This window comes from Crocuta crocuta, unplaced genomic scaffold (genome assembly GCF_008692635.1).
Source record: "Crocuta crocuta isolate KB4526 unplaced genomic scaffold, BGI_CrCroc_1.0 scaffold397, whole genome shotgun sequence".
Lineage (NCBI taxonomy): Eukaryota > Metazoa > Chordata > Mammalia > Carnivora > Hyaenidae > Crocuta > Crocuta crocuta.
The window spans coordinates 351,118-375,476 of record NW_027527387.1 but is presented as its reverse complement, the minus strand read 5'-3'; the positions used below and the strand labels follow the sequence as shown (position 1 = coordinate 375,476).

General features: G+C 37.2%; 1 protein-coding gene across 1 annotated transcript in view; it reads left to right on the top strand.

Moving 5' to 3' along the window:
* The first annotated feature begins 200 nt into the window (after positions 1-200).
* SAMTOR (S-adenosylmethionine sensor upstream of mTORC1) overlaps positions 201-24,359 on the top strand; it is a 136,729-nt gene continuing 112,570 nt past the window's right edge. Inside the window, exon 1 of the mRNA XM_077752216.1 lies at positions 201-243. Coding sequence (XP_077608342.1) covers positions 201-243 — 43 coding nt within the window. The remainder of the gene's footprint in view (positions 244-24,359) is intronic.

The following is a 24,359-nucleotide window of genomic DNA, read 5'->3' as shown; positions in this document are numbered from 1 at the left end:
GTGTGTGTGTGTATAACTGAACTGAAAGTTCTCCTGTATAACTGAACTCCTGTATAACTGAACTGAAAGCCTCCTGTGTGTGGAATAGATTATAGGAGAGCAAGAGCGGAAGCAGCAGGGAGGTTTGCTCTAGCTGATATAAGAGACGACAGTGTCTTGGATCACGTGTAGACAGAGAAACAAGTGGAAGAAATGGCGATATGAGTAGAGGTGATATTGACAAGCCTTGCCGATGGACCAGATGTATGTGCGCACTGATGGAAAGACAGGAGTCAGGGATGACTCATGGGCTTTGGGCTAGACCTGTATGATGGATGAATGCAACTCTATTTACTGAGACATATATTTAGCACTCTGGCCGATAATATGTGTTCAACAGCTGTGAAGACAACAGTCAACACTGAGGTTCTGGGTGAAATTTTGTTTGATGGTTCCTGTGATGAAAATCAATACAATTAAAGTGATCAGAGTTGTGCATGCAGTTTTCAATCTCATCTGGGTGAGTTTGAGGCAATGGCTGTACTATTACAATTTCCCTTGGCAGTGCCTCACAGATGAAATAACAGTGGGTACATGCATACACAAAACTGGTTTCTAGTTTGGCTAGGCGAAGGCTAGGATTGAGACTCCTAGCCTTTGAGAGATTTGAAGATTATTCCCTATGAAACTGGGACAGTTTGATTGTAAGTGAGTTCTCAGTTGTGAGACCAATAGCTTGATCACATGTGGTGGTGAGTCAGAGATAAGACGGTTTCTGGAGGGGATGTTAGGTGGGATGCCATAAGATTGAGAATTCAGAGCTGAGGGCTTTTGGTAGTGGGCTTACTTGGCTAAGGCAGGAGCACCAGCTAGAATAAATTCAGAGGTTCTCTTCAGAACACTGAAATCTAGATAGCAGAGAGAAGAGAGAAGAAAGGCTGGTGTTGCTTAACAAGGAATTGTAAAGACAAGAAAAACAAAGAGGGAGCAGAAGTTTGAAGTTCATCCAGAGAAAATTATTGTGCTTCCCCAAATCATATAAATCACTTAAATCTTTTCCTTATAAGGTAATCTGAAGTTTTCTAGGCATGACAACTTTATAGGAGATTAATCCCTGGCAATTGGATAGGGTATAGTGAACAAGTGTGGTAAGATAGAACACAGTCCTTTGCTGTGGGTCTTGTAAATCACACAACAGAAACAGATACCTTCTTTAATTACACTCAAGGCCACGCTTAGTTCTGGCTGAATAAAGTAATGATGGTTTGGAGAGATTATCTGCTTTGCAGAACCGTTGTAGAAAAAGGATGGATCAGAACCAAGAACAAATGCTCTATCTCCTGACCAATACTGGAATTTTAGGTTGCTCAGATATTGGTCATCTATAAACTGTTGCTACTCACACTGCCCAGGCAGCTAATAGGAACCAGCAGCAGCCTCACAGCCATCCAAGATGAAGACCTACTGGGGTGTCTGCAGTTGAAGATTATAGATGTCTGCCCATGTGGCCTCTGGAAAAGCTGAACCTCAAAATCAGCAGGATTATGAGGTTTAATTGATTAGTGTTGCTAAAGTGTGTACCATCGAGTTGTAGTTTGTAGTCTTAGCATCATAGAATTTAGTTAATTTCCTCCCAAGGGAGGCATTTTGCAATTTTCTTAAGTGATAGCTTTAACCTAATACCCTCAGTGGTTAAAAATCTTGTTTGTTAAAAGTTAATGGTTTTCTAACAAGCTATTCCTGGCATATGCATAATTTGTTTTCTTTTCCATGCATAGTCTCAGGTTGCTGGTTGAAATGGATGAAACAAAAGAAATGTAAATCACTTCTTCAGATTTGGTTTCTGAGATATCAAACACCAGACTTTTAAAAACAATAGGATTTTCATTTTCACTGAAAAATGCTATCATTTCTTGACTGTAAGAGTTCACAGTAGTGAATTAAAATTCTATCATGTACTAGTATGTGACCTTGGGCAAGTTACTTAACTTACCAAAGCCTCAGTTTCCTCAGCCATAAAATTGGGATAATAATAGTTAAACTATCAAATAAGATGATGCAGAAATAATGCTTCCTTGGAAGAAAAATATTTCCCACCAATTTATTATTTTTAATGTCTTAAGAGTTGGTTTTATCCGGCATTTAAATAATTATGCATGTGAGTATTTAATTTGCAGAACCAAGCTTGAACTTTAAAGCTTGAGCAAAGACAAGCATTTTATATGATTTTTCAACTTACTTTTTGTTACCCTTTGTGTCAAATCTGACAGGAGATCTTCTGAAATGAAGTGATGATTATCCTGACAATTCCAATTATCCAATCTTTTAAAGATCTAAATATGCATATATTTTTCAATGCAATCTGGATTTTTCAAGGTTATTAATTAGTTAAAAAATGGTTTTCTGGTAAGATAGTTCTTTATATTTATAAAAGAAAAGGGCACATGCTACTCTGCTGTTTGAATGATTGAAATAACCTGGGTAAAATTCTAATCTTACTGCTAGGGTAGTCTTAAAGAACAATGATACACTTATATTCAACTCTTGTGTTTAGCCTGTATTCTGTGCAAAGCCCTAAAAATACAGTAATAATTAAGTCTCTAAGAAGCAAGAGAAACAGCTGCATTTTTTGTACTGTTTGTCTATACCAGAAGCTGGAGATCTTGAGAGAAAGCTGTTTTAACAGTTAAGAGAGCTTTATATAAACTATAAAGTAAGGAGAGTGAATGAATGAATGTGTATTGAGAATGCACCACCAAATAAAAAAAATCCACAAAAAACTAAGTCAGCATTTAAAGCTAACAATAAAATATTTTAAGGCATAAAATGTGGGTCTTATTTTTGTGTTTAACCCTTAAGGTTATGTCAGGGTATACCTCTGACCATGCCTAATCAAGGCTAAGCCATCCTCTGTCATAAACATTAGGAAACACTGAACAATAGGCTCCCCAGCAATAGGATAAATTCAAAATATTTGAAGGTAGAAAAGGAAGCTTTGATTGTGTTTGTCTTTTGAGCCACTGAGCAAATTTATTTTTTCTATTTTTTTTCTCCAAATACCTAGATGGGGAAAAAATACAACAAACAGCATTTAAAACTGTAGAATTGTGTATATAAAACTGAGTATTACAATGAAAATATAATTTGAATAGTATAAAAATTAACATCCACAGTTAATTCCCAAACCTCTTTTTACCTATCAATTATTTCTTTCTTTTCACAAAACACCTTGTTCCTTATGCTAAAGTATTTACTATATAAATGAGCAATTTTCTCTGTAGAGAAATAGGTGATATACTTAATAATTTTTTGAATTTTGATACATGTATGTATCAGAATCACAACCAAAATGTGCTGTTTTATTAAAAAGCAGTAAGCTAATAAGGTAGCCTGCCATACGTTAACACACTAGCTACTTGCAAGTTAACAAGTTAGTCTGCCACAATTTCATGGATACGGGTAGAAGATATGAGTCTCCTAAATAAGAGTCTAAGGATCATTTATCACTCAGAGCAATAGCAATAGGCGGAGTATCAGCGTCTGCACTGATACCCAGAGCCCCCATTCCTATCAGGTTGCACATAAGAGACGAGTCCTAAATTTAGGAAACTCAGATCTTTTATAATGAGTAGTAAAAGTACCTACCCATTGCTCCAGAAACAGGTGCTGTTTCTATGTTCCAAGACTTTAAAGGGCAACCCTACCCTTTCATATGGAAGGAGACAGTATCTCTATCTTCCAAGACTTTTCTCATTACAAACAGCCTTGAAATGATGGTTGAGAATAAAGGGCAATCAGTGCTTTGCTTTCCAAGACATGAAGAAATGAAAGAGACTCACAGAGCGTTGCTTCTTAATTGTAAGCAGTGATTTCTGGGGAAAGAGTTTGGAGGAACAGAAAGAGAATCCTTTCCTGATGACTTTTCTGGAAAAGTCATAGCAGTTAGTTTGTTGACAGTTTAGTTTGGGTAAGCTTCCACTGACACTTCTAGCCTGAGAAGAAAATTCCATGTCTAGTCTTCCTTTTTTCCTGTCTCAATCTCTCCTTCCTAGGACATTACATTTGCCATTTTTGCACCTTGAGTCCTGACTTGGAAATCAATCGCCTTACAAATAATTTATAATAGCAGTCAGATTTCCTGACTATTCCTCTCACTGCCTCCAATCTCAATCTCCCCAAAGGCCCTATTAACCCATAATATATCTGATTTATAGAACATTCAGTTTCAACTGCATTGTGAATTAAATAAACTTGGCAGGCTACCTGGAGACCATAACCACCACTTATGGAGTCTCTAGTGTGGGAAAATGTGTTTTATTAATGAATGTGTTTAACAAATGACTTTATGGGCCATGCCTCTCATTAGATTGCATCTTTGTATTTAATAATCAAATTTTTAGAATGTTATTAGAGGAAGTTTACTTTAGCAACGGTCTATGAAAATGACAATATTTTCATGGCAGCAAAAAAGTTATCCCAATCCAAAAGCCTAGGAAAAAAGTTGGCTTAAAAAACAGGAGATTAAAATTTAGGGTATATGGACTAAAATGCTCTGTCAGATTATCAAATTCTCTCCCTAGAGAAATGAGATGGCCAAAAAAGCAGGAAGTAAAAGAAAAAAACATTTAATGTCATTTTATAAAACCCTCTTCAAAAATGAGGAGTTTGTATTATGTCAGGAAGATAAAAAAAGAAACAAGGAATGACCTCCCCCTTGCTACAAGAAAGTTGTACCTTTGAGAACCTCTTAGTATTCCCAGTTTATCTTCAAATTCTCTTATGTTATGGGGCTCTTGCTATGCAACAGCACATTACCATTTGTCATCACACTGTTCTCTGTGATATTCCACTTTCAAGTTTGCTTTTGTTTAACCTCCCTCCATTACACACAGCCATCGAACATTTTCCTATGTGCATTCCCATTTAGAACTTATCATTTTTACCATTTTATCATTTTATGTCAGTTTTTACATAATTTCTTTAGAATGTATGCACCTTTTTTTCTAGTTGAAAATTATCCAGTTAGTTATATTTTTTCCATTTAGAAAGACTGAAAGCAAACTAGCAAAGCCAAATGTGATTTGCCTAAGTTGTAGTGAAAGGGGAAATCGCTATTTCTGTGCTCTAACAGATTGCTGACCTTTTATGTTTATCAAAGTGAGGTTTTTCTGCTAACAATGCCACTTTTTTTTAATGTTACTTATTTATTTTTGAGAGAGAGAGAGAAGCAGAGAGACGGAGAATCCCAAACAGGCTCCGCACTGTCAGTGCAGAGCCTAACATGGGGCTTGAGCTCACAAACCCTGGGATCATGACCTGAGCCTAAATCAAGATGCAGACGCTTAACCAACTGAGCCATCCAGGTGCCCAAACAATGCTACCTTTAACTGTCCTTTATTTTTGCTGTTCTCATTAGATCTTATTTCATGTTGATCTGGGGGAAAACACTTTTTGGTCCTTTTGTAATTACAGTTCTCCATCTCCTAATTTATCTATCTTGTTATTGAATTTGTGTCTGGTGTTTCATATTCCTAGAGCACATTCTTGAAATTTTACAAAATATTATTTTAAAATACCAAATTACTAAACCATTTTAGGAAGTAATTTTGAAAATTATAGGAAAGTTTATATTAATTAACACCCAAAACTTAAAAATCAAATGAGTATTATCTCCTTGAATATGAGAGACCTTAGGAATTTCTACTTTTATTCCACCAATCTTACCATTTTTTAAAACAAGTTTTCCTACCTCACATTAGCTTTAATCCTATGTAATATTTTGATATCTTTGCCATTTTCTTTAAAAATTATGACATGTTATAATTATCGATGAAACTAAAATCTAACCAAAGATGCAGGCTTTAATGAAGTCCATAAAAGTTAAATTAGAAAACAGCTAAGCTACTGAAAAATAGAGATCTGATGACAAAGAAAACCTCTCAAAAGAGGCCCTGAAGTTCTGTTTTGCAAACAGAACCCTTTAAGTATGCTACAAAAGTCATGTGAGAAATGAATGATGCCCTACAATGCTATTTTACAACTTTGTTAGAAAAAAATTAACCCCTCAAAAAGGCTGACTTATTTCTTGTGCATCCGAAGAATTCACACAATCACATGCAGACTCTAACCTAGATGTTGTTAATTAGGAAATAAAATAGTCATACTTTATAGTTTACAGACCAACATCTTAGCTTTTGTCTTCAAAGTAAAAATACACAGAAATTTTCTGCAAGTTCCCTTATTTCCTATCATTCCAACCACTCACATTACAAGCTCAGTTCTTAATTAAAACTACAGCTGGCTTCTGTCTGCTTATTAGAGTCTGACATGTACCTTCTACCCTAAGACTAGAACAACTTTCTTTTTTGCTCAGTGGTAAAACTGGTTGGATTAGTCACTGCCAGTAGAGGGACATTTAACTCCAAAGAGCTATAGGGACACCTGACCAAAACCTCAAAGTGCCTCAAGAAGCTCCAGAAGCCACTGAAATATTCCATTTGATTATCACAGGACCAAGACCTATGTGAGAAACTTGCAACCTAAACAAATCGATGGTCCTCTCAGAATGCCAGGATACCCTCAGTCTGGAGAAGCCTCCCGAAGTGACAAAATAGCTTATCTAAATAGGTCCTAAGTGCTACGTGATTATGACTTGATCTATAATTGGCCAGCTCTCTTGTCACTTTTCAGAGCCAAGCAAAACCTAAAGGGGTTCTTCTTCCTTTGAACTTAACAAATTGGCTTAGTTCCAGAATAGCCTTACGCTAGTTCCCTGACCTGCCCATCATTTCAGGCTCCGCTCTTGCAAACTTCCACTTTATAGATGAGAAAACTCAGGCCTAGAAGGGTTAAGTAATTTATCAAGGTCACAAGCCTAATAAGTGGCAGAGCTAAGATTTGAACCATGGCAGCTTGATTCCAGAACCTACTCATGTCACTATTCTGCAACATTGACTCTATTAGCATCAGAATATCTGTCAAAAATAGGAAAGAAAACTAGTGTTCTAGGATGCCCCTAAGAGACAGATTTAGTAGTGATGACAGTCTTATGGCAAAAGTTGGATCATACCAAGAGCAACTGCCTGCAGCACCTACCTGTGAAGATTAACTCAGCCACATAGATATCAACACATTCAAATCCCTAGAAATTGCTTCCAAAACAAAGGCTGCTAGAAATCTTACATAAAGAAAACAACATGAGATGGTAGTTAAAGCTAGATGAAAATTCAAAACAAACAAACCAAACAAGATGAAATGATCCTAACTACTCCTCTAGGATCAAGCATTGGGAACATCATGAAATCTTTGTGCTTCTGTATGTCCATCTTAAACATACAGCAACATAAGTAATAATGCTTGGCTATTGCCTCTTGATGGTATTATGAGTGCAAATCAATTAATGGTCACTATTTTTTGAGATCATCAGAAAAAGACTGTCACATAATTCTAACATGAATTACCTTTTGCTTACTTTTAGCCACACACGCTATTTCTATACTCATGTGTATCACACTCAAATCTTTCTTGATCTCTGAAAGTCATTGCTTGTACTTTGCACTATGTGTGTTTACAGTTACATAAGAAATGTATCCACCATTGCTCATGCATCATTCAATTGCTTTTAGCATGAAACAACTAAAAAGATGTGGTCAACAAGCTAATCCGTGGAAAACTAGATTGATTCTTTAGAATCAAATACAACTGCTGTTGTACTATATCAAAGTCCATACCAATCATTTTGGCCTCTGTTATACCATTTTTAGTGTAACAGAATAACCATTATGGTTTTTTATTCTTTTATTCATTCTCTAACATTTGTGTAGCCTTATCTGGGTATGAATTTTGGCTTTTTTTTTTATGTGTATATAATTTAATTTGAAGGATTTTTTTCCCTTGAATACTTTTACTTGCATCTCATTTTCTTTCTTTCTTTATGGGTGTTTCTTTTTGTTGATTGTACACTAAATATCATTCACTGTCTTCAAAGTGGTTTCCCACTAGTCCCATTTCTTCATTTCTATTTAATATATATATGTGTGTGTATATATATATATGTGTGTGTGTGTATATGTAGATATATAGGTCAGAAACATAATTAATCTATTCCTTTGAAGTTCTCTTTCAGAGCCTATGTTAATTGTGCAGTCTCAACTGATGACCTAAAACTTTCATATTCTTATCACATATAAGCAAACAATGCTTTTACAAGTTAAAATTTCTAAGATTTTAGAAATCTTAAAAGGTTCTCCTTTTGCTCTACAAAAGTTCCGTTATAATGATGGTTTTCAAAGTGTGGTCCCAGGACCAACAGCATCAACATCTTCTGGGACTGTTTTAGAAAAACAAATGTTTGCCTCCCCCACTCCCCTCAGCACCTGCACACACCTCAACCCCCACCCATACCTACTGCATCAGAAAGTATAGGCCTGGTGTCCAGCAACCTGTGTTTGAATAACCCTCCAGGTGATTCTGATGTTTGAGAACCATTGCATCATATGGATTATTTTTAAGGTCCTTGAGAACATGAATGACATCTTGTCATCTTTCTATCACTCTCATGAGTATCCAATACTATGCATGGCATGTATTAGGTACTTAGTAAATATTGCTTGTATAAATGAATCCATTGATCAGTCAGTCATAGCTAGGATTAGTTTGGCACTATCTTCTCCTGACTTCTCTCTTCTTCACATTTGTCATCCACAGAATGGGGGTAATATTAAGAAGAGGCTTAAGTGTGGACTGAACATGACTCTCACTGGGCTCTGTCACTGTTTTGTCAGCACAATGCTGTCATAGTGCCCAGTATTACTTTTAAGTTCTCTACCATCAGTGGTTTTTCAGGATGCTTGGAAGCAACTTGCATACCAAGCAGGAAGAGCATAAAGAAACTGCAGGCAATAGAGCTGTGCAGAGCACTGCACTGCACTTGTATCAGCACAGCACCTTATTTCCCTCTGTAATATAAAAGGGAAACTTTGTTGTCAAATAAGCATTCAGCAGTTTCCGCCACATTGTACCCATAATACAAAAAGCCAGGAAGATGAACCATGATACCTGAAACTGTAGGTATAATTCCATGCTCCAGAAGTAGCATTTTCCTGACCTGAGAATTACATAAGGAACAGTTCTTGACTGTTTTTTTTTCTTCTCAAAGAGCTTCTTTGCAAAGCTATGAAAAAATACTGTATATTTATTTCTACATTTCATGAAATATTCACAGATAATGACAGTTTTGCTGAAATTATGTAATCAGCCATTCCTAACTTGGTGTTGTTATAATTAATGTTTATTTGAAAATCCTCAGAGAAGGACAGAAGATACGTCTCCAGTTTTGTAATGATCAGAGGTTATTCTCCTGGATGCTCTTCCAAACACCTGGACTAACACCTATGTAAATCAGATAATGCTAATGTGTACATATTAATGAATGACAGTATTATTACCAGCAGATTCTTATCCTTGCAGATCCAAACATAACACTACAGATACCTCCTCCATTATGCTTCTAATGCCTCATCTCTCTTATTTTAAGATACTCTTGATTGCTGTTTAAGGAAGTTTGATCTGACATGTTGTGAAAAGCCTGCGATAGCACAAAGAACCTGGACTTCCTGGGCCCCTTTTTTCCTTCAGAAAACCTGGGTTTCAATTCTTTAGCTACTATGAAAGATAATCACTTTTCCTTTAAATATAATTTCCACATCCATAAAGGAAAGATGATAACTTGGTGAAAGCCACCATTAAAAAGTCAGTTGCTATGGCTGCTATTAAAACAAAAACAAAAAATCAGAGCAACAACCAGAAAATAACAAGTGTTGGCAAGGCTGTGGAAAAACTGAAATCCTTGTGTACCATTAGCTGGAATGTAAAATGGTACAAACACTATGGAAAAGAGTATGGTGTTTCTTCAAAAACTTAGAAACAGAACTACCATATGATTCAGTAATCCCACATCTGGATATATACCCAAAAGAATTAAAAACAGCATTAAAGCAATATTTGTCCAACCATATTCATAACAGCATTATTCACAATAGTCAAATGGTCATTACTAGATGAATGGATAAACAAAATGTGATATATACACACAATGGAATATTATTCAGACTTTAAAAGAAAGTAAACTCCGACAAATGTTACACATAGGTAGACCTTGAGAACATCACGCAAGGTGAAATAAGCCAGTCACAAAAATAGAAATATGGTATGATTTCACTTTAATGAGGTATCAAGAATGATCAAACTCATAGAAACAGAAAGTGGAATAGTTGTTACCAGGTCAAGGGCGGAGGAAGAATTGAAGAGTTATTGTTTAATGGGTATAGAATTTCAGGTTTTCAGGATAAAAATGTTCCGGAGATTGACTGTACAACAATGTGGATAAACTTAACACTAGTGAACTGTACACTTAAAAATAGGTAAGAAATTAAAACAACAAAAATGTACCATGACACACCTATTAGAATGGGCAAAATCCAGAACACTGACAACACCAAATGCTGGTGAGGATGTGGAGCGGTAGTGGGATAGTACTCAGCCACTGCTAGTGGAGATGCAAGCAGTACAGCCACTCTGGAAAACTGTTCAGTAGTTTCTTACAAAACAAAATCACATACTCTTCCCATACAATCTAGCAATCAATCTCTTTAGTATTACCCAAAGAAATCAAAAACTCATGTCCACACCAAAACGTGTACAGAGATGTCTATAGTGCTTTCCTCACAATTGCTCAAACCTGAAATTAACCAAGATATCCTAAACTGTGGTACATCCGGTCAATAGGGTATTATTCCACATTAAAAAGAAATGAGTTACCAAGCCATAAAAAGACATGGATGAAGCTTAAATGCATATTACTTAGAAGCCAAACTAAAAAAGTGACGTACTACATGATTCCAACTATACGACGTTCTGAAAAGGCAAAACCACTAAAGCAATCAGTGGTTGTCACCAGCCAGGGGAGGAATGGATGAATAGGTGAAACACAGAAGACTTTTTACGGCAATGAAACTATTCTGTATGATATTATAATGGTGGAAATATGTCACTATAAATGACATAATAAATTAAAACATACAACACCAAAAGTGAACCTTAATGTTAACTATGGGCTTTGAGTGATGATGATATGTCATCATCATCAAAGATAACAAATGCACCCCTATGAGGGTGTCAATAATGGGAAAGTCTATCCACATGTGAAGGCAGGGGTAAATAGTATCTTCTGTACCTTCCTCCCAATTTTGCTGTGAATTTGAAATTTCTCTAAAAGATGAAGTCTTTAAACTGAAGAAGAAGGGGCGCCTGGGTGGCTCAGTAGGTTAAGCATTCGACTTCAGCTCAGGTCATGATCTCATGGTTCGTGGGTTCGAGCCCCACGTCGGGCTCTGTGCTGACAGCTAGCTCAGAGCCTGGAGCCTGTTTTGGATTCTGTGTCTCCCTCTCTCTCTGACCCTCCCGTGCTCATGCTGTCTCTCTCCCTCAGAAATAAATAAAACATTTTAGAGAGAGGGCAAGATGGCGGAGAAGTAAGGCGCTCCGTACTTGCACTCGCGCCCATACATCACACAGAAAAGATCTGAAGCCATNGTTCGTGGGTTCGAGCCCCGCGTCGGGCTCTGTGCTGACTGCCAGCTCAGAGCCTGGAGCCTGTTTCAGAGTTTGTGACTCCCTCTCTCTCTGACCCTCCCCTGCTCACGCTGTCTCTCTCTCTCTCTCCTAGAAATAAATAAAACATTTAAAAAATAAAAATAGATTTCAAGTATCATTAAACAATTTTTAAAAGTTTATTTTTGAGAGAGAGAGAGCGCATGTGTGCATAAGTGGGGGAGGGGCAGAGAGCGAAAGAGAGAATCCGAAGCAAGCTTCCAATGGTAAGATAATGACCTGAGCTGCAGTCAGATGCTTAACCACTGAGCCACCCAGGCGCCCCTCGTTACACATTTGGATCACCGATTTGCACTTACCTCACTCATTCTCTATGATTTCCCAGGTAATTCATCTCTTTCTTCCTTTCAGTATCAGTGCATTAAAAAAAACATAAAACATCCTGCTGAAAAAATGATGGGGGAAATCTGTTGTACGATCGCCGACAGGACTGATAGGGAAATTCCAGGCTCAGACTAAAGCCTCCCCTTCCAGGTTCTTGCCCCTACCCCGCTTGCCCACACACACCTGGCGCCAAATTACTACTAACGCAGAATGCGGAAGTAACAGAGTATAAAGTGTTCCCTCTGCTTATGCTCAGGCCTCAGGCCTCTGGAGAGTAATCTCCTCTGCCGCAGTGGTTGTTAAAAAATACCTCCTGCCTTCCCAGATGTCCAAGTGCCCCTTGGTTCTTCTGCTGGGTGATCCAGACCAGGTCCCAAAACAAAAACATTCTTGTGGGCAAGGGTTATTTTATGAAAACAAAATCCAAAGGATCTAGGAACAACACAGCTTATGTCGCTTCTTTAGGGTACACATTGGTTTCTCTTGCAGCCTTTTCGATCCTAACTTCAATTTTTATTTTACAGTTTAATTAACGCTATGATTTGGAAACTTCACGGTCAGTCTAGCTTATTTGGGTGGTGGGAGACGATAAGTTGAGTCTCCTAATGGACCAGCGATAAAAAACATTGGGAGGTCATAGGAGTTGTAGAGTAATAGTTAACCCAAAGCCAGATTGCCCAGATTCAGACCCCAGCTCTACCCCTCACTCCCTGTGTGAGTGTGGGCAAGTTACTTTACCTCTCCGTGTCTCAGTTTCCTCATTTATAAGGTCAGGATGATAAATACCTGCTTTGTAGGGCTGGATAAATTGAGCAAATGCACACAACATGTTTAGGACATTGCCTAACATATAGAAATCCCTTAAAACATTTGACTGCTAATAGTGGAAGAATCAAATGAACTTTTGTGGCATGCTAGGAGCCCTGTAGCCTGGTTTACTGGAGGTTGTCACTGGAAGGTAGGAGATGAGGCTGCAGAAAAGAGCGGTCTTCACTTTGTTGATCCTTTGAGAACAGTTCAACTTGTGAATGGAGAAATATAAAGGTTTCTCAATAATAATAATGATTCTATACTAATAATGCACAAACGTTATAATTTACTTATAAGTCAATAAGATTAAATTATCAGTGAACTCTAGAAGAAAAAAAGGAACAGAAACTTCATTCCCTACTAACCATGTGAATTTTAGTGCTAGAAATTACTTCTTACTTGTTTGCATAACTATAGCAAGGGTATAAACTTTCAAAGATCTCTGGTCTTGCATAACTTTTGGTTCAACCACAGTTAAAGGAAACAAACAGAAATACATGAGAATACATGATTAAAAACTGCAATGAGAAAAGAATTACTTACATTTCAAGGAGAGAAGAATAACTTTTAGCACTAGAAAAATCACTCATTTTACTTGAAAGGTGAATATCCTGCATAAGTGAAATAGAACCTCACACCTGCAGATAAGACAGAGTGGGCCGGAGAAGCTGATATTAGACAATTATATAAAATGACACTTGGCAAACAGAGAAAAACAAAGAATGACTGCAAATGTTTCCTGGCTGATCATTTGATACTGCAGTAGGAGGTAAATACAATTAAAGAGGAAAATTGGGGGGCATGTGAGGAGTTCCTGAAATAGAGCTATGGGTAAGGAATATGAAGTTGCTTTTTAAAAGCATCAGAAATTTTCCAAGTAAGCTGGATTCCCAACTTTGCTTAGTAACAGCTTTGGATGCAATCATACTATTACTGTAGCAAAGAGGAATCATCTCTGCAGCTTCAAGCTTTCTTGCTGTCTCCAAACAAACACAAAGGACTTCTGAAGGGTGTAACAAAACCAAAATGCATGGGAAAATTACAGACTTTAAGAAATCTTATGATGTTCATATGACTATGTTTCAGGCTGTTCGATTTCCCAGGGTTACTCAGTCTTTAGCCCTCGTCTCTCACCTAGAGGGAAGGGAAAACAAGAACCCTTCATTGAAGGAGACTGGTGCAGGATCCAATCAAGGAAGAGCAAGCATCTGTTTACAACAGGTGACTACCAATTCAGTATGTCCCCATCCCTCTTGAGAATTTTGTCTTTGGGAGCATTTCCTTACAAGAAATTGCTATTTCCAATTGATCACCAGTTTGAAACACATTATATATAATTGCAATATTTATTACTTATTGTTAAAAAACAAAATGACGAAAATAGCTGTATGGAGTCTAGTTCAAGTAGTCTAAACTATGCTCCCAAACTTCAAGTTGACTTGCATTAAATGATGCTTATAGAGTTTGAAATAGGAAGTAAAAGTGTGGTATTATAACAGAGTGGGTTTTGGTTAAAATATCTCAATAAAATCTAAAAGTGAAATATAAGCAAAAAAACAAAACATCTAAATACTAGAGTAGTTTTCTCTCATGTTGATGTTTTAAATGTACATAATACCTTTATGTTTATGAACTATTCATCAACACTCTGTTCTCTAATTTTTTGCCTATTTTAACTTAAATTTATAGATGTAATATTTTAGATTTAAATTTTTTCCAATTTCACATTTTTGCAATTCTTTTAATCTGTCATTGAATTTAAGGAAACTTCAAAAATATTTTTACACACTGGGGCACCTGGGTGGCTCAGTCAGTTGAGCGTCTGACTTCAGCTAAGGTCATGACCTCACAGTTTGTGAGTTCGAGCCCCACTTTGGGCTCTGTGCTGACAGCTTGGAGCCTGGAGTCTTCCTCAGATTCTGTGTCTCCCTCTCTCTCTGACCCTCTCCTGCTCACGCTGTCTCTCTTTTTCTGTCTCTCTCTCAGAAATACATTTTTAAAAAATTTAAAAAATATTTTTATACCTTAAATGGTGGCATTGCTTTTATTAATAAAGGGTCTTTACTCTGAGGTAATAGATAACAGAATTATATTTATGAAGACTCAAGGCACAGAGTATACTAAATGAGTACATCTACATTTTATGCAGTTCATTAACAGAGTTTGAGGAGAACAAGTAAACACTTTCTCTATGAAAGCAATTAAAATAAGTTGACAAAATTATTAATAATAGTGTACATTCATTCTCTCCTATGGTTCATAACTTTATTCTGAGATAAATATTTTAAATTTATAAACTTTTATGATTAATATCATTTGGTCCAAATCAAATTTTTTTTTTTAATTAGTTTTGTTTTTTTTTTTCTAGGAGAGAGAGAGAGAGACAGTGTGAGCAGGGGAGGGTCAGAGAGAGAGGGAGTCACAGACTGAAACAGACTCCAGGCTCTGAGCTGGCAGTCAGCACAGAGCCCGACGCGGGGCTCGAACCCACGAACCGCGAGATCATGACCTAAGCGAAAGTCGGACGCTTAACCGACTAAGCCACCCAGGCACCCCGGTCCAAATCAAATTTATCAGACCAAATTAAGGTATCAATATGATAAGAAACTTTAGTAATCAATCTTTGGTTCATTGCCGCTATCAAATTATTTAATCATGAATAATTTAAACCAATTCCGAAGAATCGTATCATTCAACCATACATTTCCCAAATATATGTGTTGAGAAATAACAGTAATAGTTCAATATCCTACTAGTAACATTATTTTATTTTCATAGAAATAGATTTTGCATCAACTTGTTTTTGTTTTTATTCCTTTTCCTTTCTTGTAAATAAGAAGAAGAAAAAGAAGAAGAGGAGGAGGAGGAGGAGCCAGGTGGTGGAGGAAGAGAAAGAAGAAGGAGGGAGGAGAAGAATTACTTTCAGTCTCCTGCGTTCATAGCCAGATATTTTTCAGAAGTCAGTTACTTGGTGGGTCCCTATATTACCTGGGATCACCATCAATTCCTTCTCCTAGTCATTTATCAAAGTGTATACAGCAAATGATTGTTTGCCAAAGTAATCAAGATTCTTGAGGGCAAATTTAATGTTTCCTCTTATCTCCAGGGAAAAATAAAATACCACATGCAGAGAACTCAAAATAGTAATTGTTTACAAAACAGTAAAAACTAAAAGCTAAATTATTTTAAATCCTACTAAGAAATAGCATGAAATGCTAAAATGTGCGAATACAATGTCTCCTTTTAAGTGAAAATTCTGCGAGACTTAGAAAGCTATCTCTCATCACACCTTGATATTTTACAAGTAAGGGTTCTCCCCAAGCTGTGCAGCCAATAAGTTTCCATCTCTAAATTTCCTAACACCTTATACCCATTAGACCTGGGCCAGAGAAGATCAATGTGTACAGATGCAGATGGACAACCCACGCAAGTGCAGTTTTTAAGATAATTGTGATTGGTGCTATCCTGAGGGTATGGAAGGAAGAGAACGTTGCCCTGAGCACAAAACCAACTGACTGGACATGCATGGCTCTGAGATGCTTTATGATGCCACTGAGTGCACAAGGGCACGCACAGAGGAGCATGCACAGAGGGGGCAGTGATATATGTGCAAGAGCTCATTGGCTGTTGCCATGGAGGCAGCCAGTAATGGTGTATAGGGAACAAACTGAAGGACATAAAAAGAGATGACTGTGCTACATATACTGAGAAGGAAACCTGTGAAATCCACTCCTCTTATTGGCTATTACTATGGAGACAGCCTTTAAAAGCCCCTAGGAGATGGATATTAGATTCTGATTTAAACACACACACACACACACACACACACACACACACATCTCATAGTGGGGAGTATCAGCTTGAAAAATATTTAAGCTATTTTCCAGAATAATTGCTGACATACAGCAAGAAAATTCTCCCTGCATACAATAGTGGCATTATTTAATAATGATCAAGAATATCATTTTTCCTGCCTTGGTATCCATTTCAAAAAGTTACCCAGCTCATCCAATTTTATGTCTAAGTTGTATGTCAGATTTCCATACCACTGGATCCCATTAACAGGTCACCTTTTCAAGTAATGAATACAACCCCCTGCTGCACAGAAAGTGCTTAAAGACCTTGAAACCCTGATGTTTGGCAGGTAGATATATTTCAAGTTTTCTCAGCTCCTTATACCTTGGGTAAATGTTTTTCAGTGCTGCATTATTAACAAGGATCCTTGGCACCCTGTTATGTTAAAATATCAGTTGAGCTTTAACCTGCTGTTCATGAAGCATAAAGGAAATCATCATTTCTTAAATTATTCTCTTCTGCTTCTTTTTGCATGATAGTAGTTTGCCCTGACTCAATTACCAGAATAACCATCATCTATTGAATCCTTTTCAGTGTTTCATTTGCTCTAAATTCCTGTTACGTGTGGTAGCTAAGCTACCTAAAGCTTAGGTTTATCCTCGGTTCCAAAAAATGCATAGAAATATGTAACTCAGTCTAAGGAAAGTGTATATTATCAGAAAAAATATGCCTTTGAGGATATGGAAATTAATCACCACTAGTTATATACCAAAAAAAGCACCCAGCAAATTAAAAAAGTTGAATACTTTAGTATGTAAAATAAAAGTTTTTTTCCTCCTTTTCATGACATAAATTAGGTAATAGAATGAGACAGAACTAGGGTTTGAACCTTCTAGACACTACATGTTGAGGTAGAATTGTCTCAGTGGCTGAATTCTTTAGGAGGTATGAAACAAATGTTATAAAGTGTACAGTTGAAGTGTCATCGAGGATCATTAATTACTCTTTGCAAGGACTATTCTAGTCATGGAATAGAGCTTGAGAATCACAGGTAGCAAAACTCACTGATTTACTCCTGGAAACATTAAAATAAGAAATTCTACCATCAAGAGAGGCACAGGCTTTTATTGCAAAAGTCAAAATATTAATAGACGTATAAATTACTATGGAATATTCTGAGTCATCACTCTAGCTGGGTGAAAGGATTATGTCTTCTGCCCAAGGAAGAGAGCATTAGAGAAAAGCCAAAATAACCCTAGACTGTACACCAATTTGTTGCAAACATTTAACAATAATCCTCCTGCCCTCCAAAGGCATAGCCAAACAAGCCAACCTATGGGAACTTAACTGAGTCCTCATTACAAGTCAGGATGCTCTAGAATTATAGATTTTCTTGGCGAGGGATCACTCTGAATTTGGAAGTGGTAAGGTTCTATCCATGCACTCAGTGTCAGAAGCAATCTTGAACGAAGTGTACGTTAACATTTGTCAAATACATCTGCAAGCTGCCTACACAATCGTGTGACAAATAAAAGAACTGGAACTATTACGATGATAGATGTCATCAGTGGGACAGAAAGGTGTGCTTACACTGCCTCTGAAATGTTCCACAGTATCTCATTTTTGCTTTCTTTAATGCTTAAAAATGTGATTCAGCCTTCAAACATTACTGATTTGGTATTTTTAAGCAAATGGGGAAGTCTGGTTCAATGTAAATATTAAATATTTTTATTTGCAAAGATCCTTTTAGCAGGATTTGACCTGAACTTCTTACAGGATGCAAAGTACAGTATCTCATTCCTTTGACCCTAGGCACTATCCTTAGAAATTCCATTTGCAGAATGATTTTACTGAGGAATCCCATGCTCTTATTTTAGATTATTACACACAGAGATCATTCATTTTTTTTAGTTAATTGATTTTTCATGCTACAATTTTAGCACTACTATACAGATCTTAAGTTGCAAGGAAAGCCCTTTAAGGATTATTTCCTCTAAGTTACATATGTGAAATTCCTGTAATTAGCCAGCCAATGAATGGGAGCACGTGGACTTTGGCCTCCAGATACAAGCAATCTGACTTTCTATGGGCAATTACTTTGTGATGAAAATATAATTTATTTATACTTGATTATGTTATTTTTATAAAACATTTACCCACATTAGGATATTATATTTTAGAAGTAAAAATAGCAAAGTTTCAACATTCCTACAAACATGTTCATCAAATTAGTAAGAAACCTCATAAGAACCACAATAGGTGAGAATGGGCATGAATGATTCAACAGATCACATGAAGTGATGACTGAATAAAATGTCCAGCTTCACCAGAATTCAAATATGCAAAATAAAATGCAATAATATTTTAGCATATTTTAGTGAAATTGCCCAAAATAAATAATATATACCTTAATGATGAGAAAATTTAAAACAAATAATAAATGAAAATGATCTACATTAAAGGTTAGATCATTTAGATCAAACTTTAAATGACTGTAAATACTTGGGCATAATTTGAGAGCATCTTCATTAATTTCTAACAATCATAAATGTTAATCCAATTTTTCTGTTCCCTTCTGATTTAAATAAAATGATGTTTTTCTCAAGATTGCAAAGTCCGGAGTTCCTCAATTGTTTGACTTAAAATTGTATTGCACCTTTTTGCATTTTAATTGTTACCTATGATTTCAGCCTACCTTTGACTTAGCAAGTGAATTCCCTCCGAGGTTTAACTCCCTTGGTTTCAGAGTTCTAACTTTTCCTTCCTTACAATATTTGACAGAAAGAGACTGGGTTGAATATGTCCTATATTTCCCACTATAACTTCCATATGACAGCATTTTTCAAATCAGCAGAAAAATTTCCTCTTCTGACCATGTTTCTTTTTCATGCCCATCCTTCTCTGTTTTTGAAGCTACGGCTGGTTTAAATACAAATTTGTAATCTATACTTAGGCTCACATTGCATTTTCCTTAGTAATAGGCCTTAGCTCACCTATTTATCTACTTGTTTGGTGGTGGTTATTTAAAAAAACATGGCCTTCAACAGACACATGAAACGATGCTCAGCATCCCTCCTCATCAGGGAAATACAAATCAAAACCACACTGAGATACCACCTCACGCCAGTCAGAGTGGCTAAAATGAGCAAATCAGAGAACTCTAGATGCTGGCGAGGATGTGGAGAAACGGGCACCCTCCTACACTGTTGGTGGGAATGTAAACTGGTGCAGCCCCTCTGGAAAACAGTGTGGAGGTTCCTAAGGAAACTAACAATAGAACTCCCCTATGACCCAGCAATAGCACTGCTAGGAATTTACCCAAGGGATACAGAAATGCTGATGCATAGGAGCACATGTACCCCAATGTTCATAGCAGCACTCTCCACAATAGCTAAAACATGGAAAGAGCCTAAGTGTCCATCAACAGATGAATGGATCAAGAAGATGTGGTTTATCTATACCATGGAATACTACATGGCAATGAGAAACAATGAAATCTGGCCATGTGTAGCAACATGGATGGACCTTGAGGGTGTTATGCTGAGCGAAATAAGTCAGGCAGAGAAGGACAAATATCATATGTTTGCACGTATAGGAGGATTAGGAGGAACTTGACAGAGGAACAAGGGGGAGAAGAAGGGCGGAAATGGTGGGGGAAAGGGAGAGAGGCAAACCATGAGAGACTCTTGAATGCTGACAAAAACTGAGGACTGATGGATGTGGGGGGAGGGGGGGATGGGCATGGAGGAGGACACTTGTGGGGATGAGCACTGAGTGTTATGTGGAAACTAATTTGACAATAAACTATTTGTAAAAAATAAAAAATAAATAAATAAATAAAATAAATAAAAATAAAAATAAAAAAACATGGCCTTGGAGCACCTGGGTGGCTCAGTTGGTTAAGCATCCGACTTCAGCTCAGGTCATGATCTCATGGTTTGTGGGTTTGAGCATCTGGCTCTGTGCTGACAGTTAGCTCAGAGCCAGGAGCCTGCTTCAGATTCTATGTCTCCCTCTCTCTCTGACCCTCCCCTGCTCACACTCTCTCTCTCTCCTCTCTCTCTCTCTCTCAGAAATAAATAAAAAGCATTAAAAGAATAATAAAAAATAAAATAAAATAATAAAACATGGCCTTGGAATTTTGGAACAGAGTATAACATAATTTGAGCAAATACATAAGATTGTCTCTTTCTCTACACCGACTAAACTGACCTCACAGTTGCTCAAAAGCACAGATTTAATATACTACAACATTTTCCTAAGTCAGTGCTTCTAGAAAACAAATTACAATTTTTAGAAATTTTGTATTTCTTAATGATTTGATATATTAAGCTTTTGATAAAACAAATAATTTTTCATGTTCAGAACTGATAAAATATTTGTGATCCCATACTAGCTTACCAGATGCTTTCAGTAATTAAAATAAATCCTCTATATTTTCAGCAACTAAATTATTTTCTTAATGTTTATTTATTTTTGAAGGAGAGAGAGACAGCATAAGTGGGCAAGGGGCAGAGAGAGAGGGAGACACAGAATTCGAAGCAGGCTCCAGGTTCTGCGCTGGCAGCACTGAGCAGGATGCGGGGCTCAAACTTACACACCACAAGATCATGACCTGAGCTGAAGTCCAATGCTTAACGGACTGAGCCACCCAGGCACCCCTAAATTATTTTTTAAATTCCTATTTAGATAGCACCTAAGGGTAAAATTAAAGATTCTAAAAGTAGTAATTACATTTGATATATTTTTCTCATTTTTGGTTGAATGGTTTTTATTTTGACAGTTTCTTTTATTTATCAAGAAAAAAATTCTAGTTTGTTATAATAGGAGAAAAGTTTCATGTGTCCAGCCTCATTTACTGCTAACCCTTTCCTGTCCACTATTATATTTATCTGCCTGAAATGCTCTTTGGATTTTTTTTTTCACATTTGGCAGATTCATATCATATTTTAGGACTAACTCAAAGGTCCTATATGAAGGCATCATCAACAACCAGATTTGAATCACTCATTGCCCTATACGTAAACCCCAGGTCTTTGTCCACACATCTTTTTAAATACTTAGCATCGTTTATGGTAGTTCATTTCATATATGTCCATATCTCGTTCTAGAGTGTGAGATCCTTAGGGGCAAGGTAGCTAGTACAAAATAAATGCCAAATAGGTATTTAATGAAAAAATAAACTAGTAGTATTGAGATTAGGAACACAGGCAGAACTATAAGACATAGAGGGAAGGGAAATACTTCTTCCTTGAAACAGGAGGAAAGAAGTTGTATGTATTACTACTTCATGACAGTACTTTCCTTATTTCAGAAGTAAGGTGGGGTGCCTCAGAGGCTCAGTTGGTTGGGTGTCCAACTTCAGCATAGGTCATGATCTCACCATTCTGAAGTTGGAGCTCCATGTTGGGCTCTGTGCTGACAGCTGGGAGCCTGGAGCCTGTTTCAAATTCTGTGTCTTCCTCTCTCTTTCTGCCCCTCCCCTACTTATGCTTACTCACACACCCTCTCTCTCTCTCAAAAATAAATAAACATTAAAAAAAAAAACTAAGGTTAAAAATCTTGAGAAGACAACTGGTTCTGCTAATTATGAATTTGGCCAAACTACAAATAGTTGTGAATAGATTTCACAAGGTATGCTCCAAGAAAGCAAGAATAAGGAAAGAATTTGATTCAGAAAATTAGAGAATATGTTTACTAACAAATTACAATAAAAACTTAAACAAAATTGAACCAAATTCAATGGGGTGACTAACATCCCATCCATCATCAGACGAGTCTGTCGTGAGGAAGAACTTGAGTATTTTAATCCTATTTTAGGAAAAGACTTGAGAAACAGGGTCTATGAAATTTTGAATGTCTATAATATCCAATGTACAGGTATCTTTTTCTTCTTCAAGGGCACTGAGTATAGTCTTTATTGTGGCTGAAACCTGGGAGTGGGCTAGAAAGGTGTAATATAGTGATTTATAATAAGAAACATGTTTGGTTTTTTGTCTCCATTTCTGGCACAGAACTCCTAAAATTCTTGGAATTTCCTAAGTGAGGAGAACCTTACAGATGTCTTTTGTTATGTTAATGAGGCAGAAAGCCCTTAGGTAACCTAAGGATGATTAGGTAACCCATGTGATTAAAGGGTTTGCACTTTTAGTCACCCTCCATCCTCTACCTCTGGGGAAGGGGGAGGAGCTGGAGATTGAATTCAGTCACTAATGGCCAGTGATTTAGTCAGTCATGTCTATGTAATGAAGTCTCCATAAAAACCCAAAAGGACAGCATTCGGAGAGCTTCCTGGTTGGTGAACAGATGGAGATTTGGGAGAGTAGGAGCCTGGAGTGGGCATGGAGGCTCTGTGCCTTTCCCCCATACCTTGTCCTATGCCTTTCTTCCATTCATCTGTCCCTGAGTCATATCATTTTACAATAAGCCTGTGATCTAGTAAGCAAAATGTTTCTCTGAGTTTCTGAGCTGCTCTAGCAAATTAATAGAAACCAAGGAGGGAGTTGTGGGAACCTCTCATCTATAGCCAGGAGGTCCGAAGTACAGGTAATAACCTGGGCTTCTGATCTGTGTCCTGATTTGGAGGGGTTTGTAGGAACCTCCAACTTGTAGCCAGTTAGTCAGAAGCACATGTAACAGCTTAGGCTTTGGACTGGTCTCTGAACAGGGGCGTTGGGAGAGGAGCAGTCTTGTAGGAGTGAGCCTTAACTTCTGGAATCTGATGCTGTCTCCAGGGAGATAGTGTCAGAATTGAGTTGAATTGTAGAACACCCCACCTGTGTCCTGACCTGGGGGGAACCCTCCCCCCCACAAACACACATATTCAAATTGGGTACAGAAACCAAAAATGAGAAGATTCTGGGTTCTGAATTAGTTCTTATTCCTCATGCTAGTGAGAAATCACTGTCCAATACAAGCAATTAAAAAAACTGCAGATGCTCAGATCAAAGTAAACAGAGTGTGAGTGAACACATACAGACTCCTGCTCCCGTTCTTCTCCAGGTACCTTCAGATAGATATTCTCTGTTCTGTAAACCAACCTGTCTTTAGATATGTGTTAATATCATCCACTAGGCTCTAGCTCTCACATTTAATCATATCTAAATATATTTCTAGACCCAAATTCTAATTTGGACCAATAAAATACCCATAAAGTTGCTGATTTAATCAATTGTGTGAAGGTTTGGTCATTTAGCTCTTGGAATTTCAAGCTGTTTGTCCCAGTTCTGAGATCATCTCACACTCTAGCTTTCAGTAGTACACTGCCTCTCATTCTCAGTGGATTATCCTCGTATCTGTACATGCCTAACGTTAGAATCCTTTGCGAAGCCTGCAATTGTCAAAAAATAAGGTTTGGGCATCTCTCATAACCATTATCCATGATCAATTCCATTCTCGCTGAAGGTGAAGATTTTTGCGAAACTTGACAATGCCCAAGTTAGGCAGTCTGTTTGGCAGTGAAGTATAGGACATCCAGCTGTCATTTTTTTTTTTTTAATTTTTATTTATGCTTGAGAGAGACAGAGAGAGAGAACAGGAGAGGGGTGGAGAGAGAGGGGGACAGAGAATCCCAAGCATCTCGTCACTGTCAGCAGAGACCCTGATGCAGGCCTCAAACTCATGAGTTGTGAGATCATGACCACATGAGCCAAAACCATGAGCCAAATTCTTAACTGAATGAGCCACCCAGGCGCCCCAAGGCATCCAGTCGTCATTAACTGAGGAGTCTTACAAGTTTTATTTGTTCAGTTTGGACTTTCTAACCCTTCGAATTTTCTTAT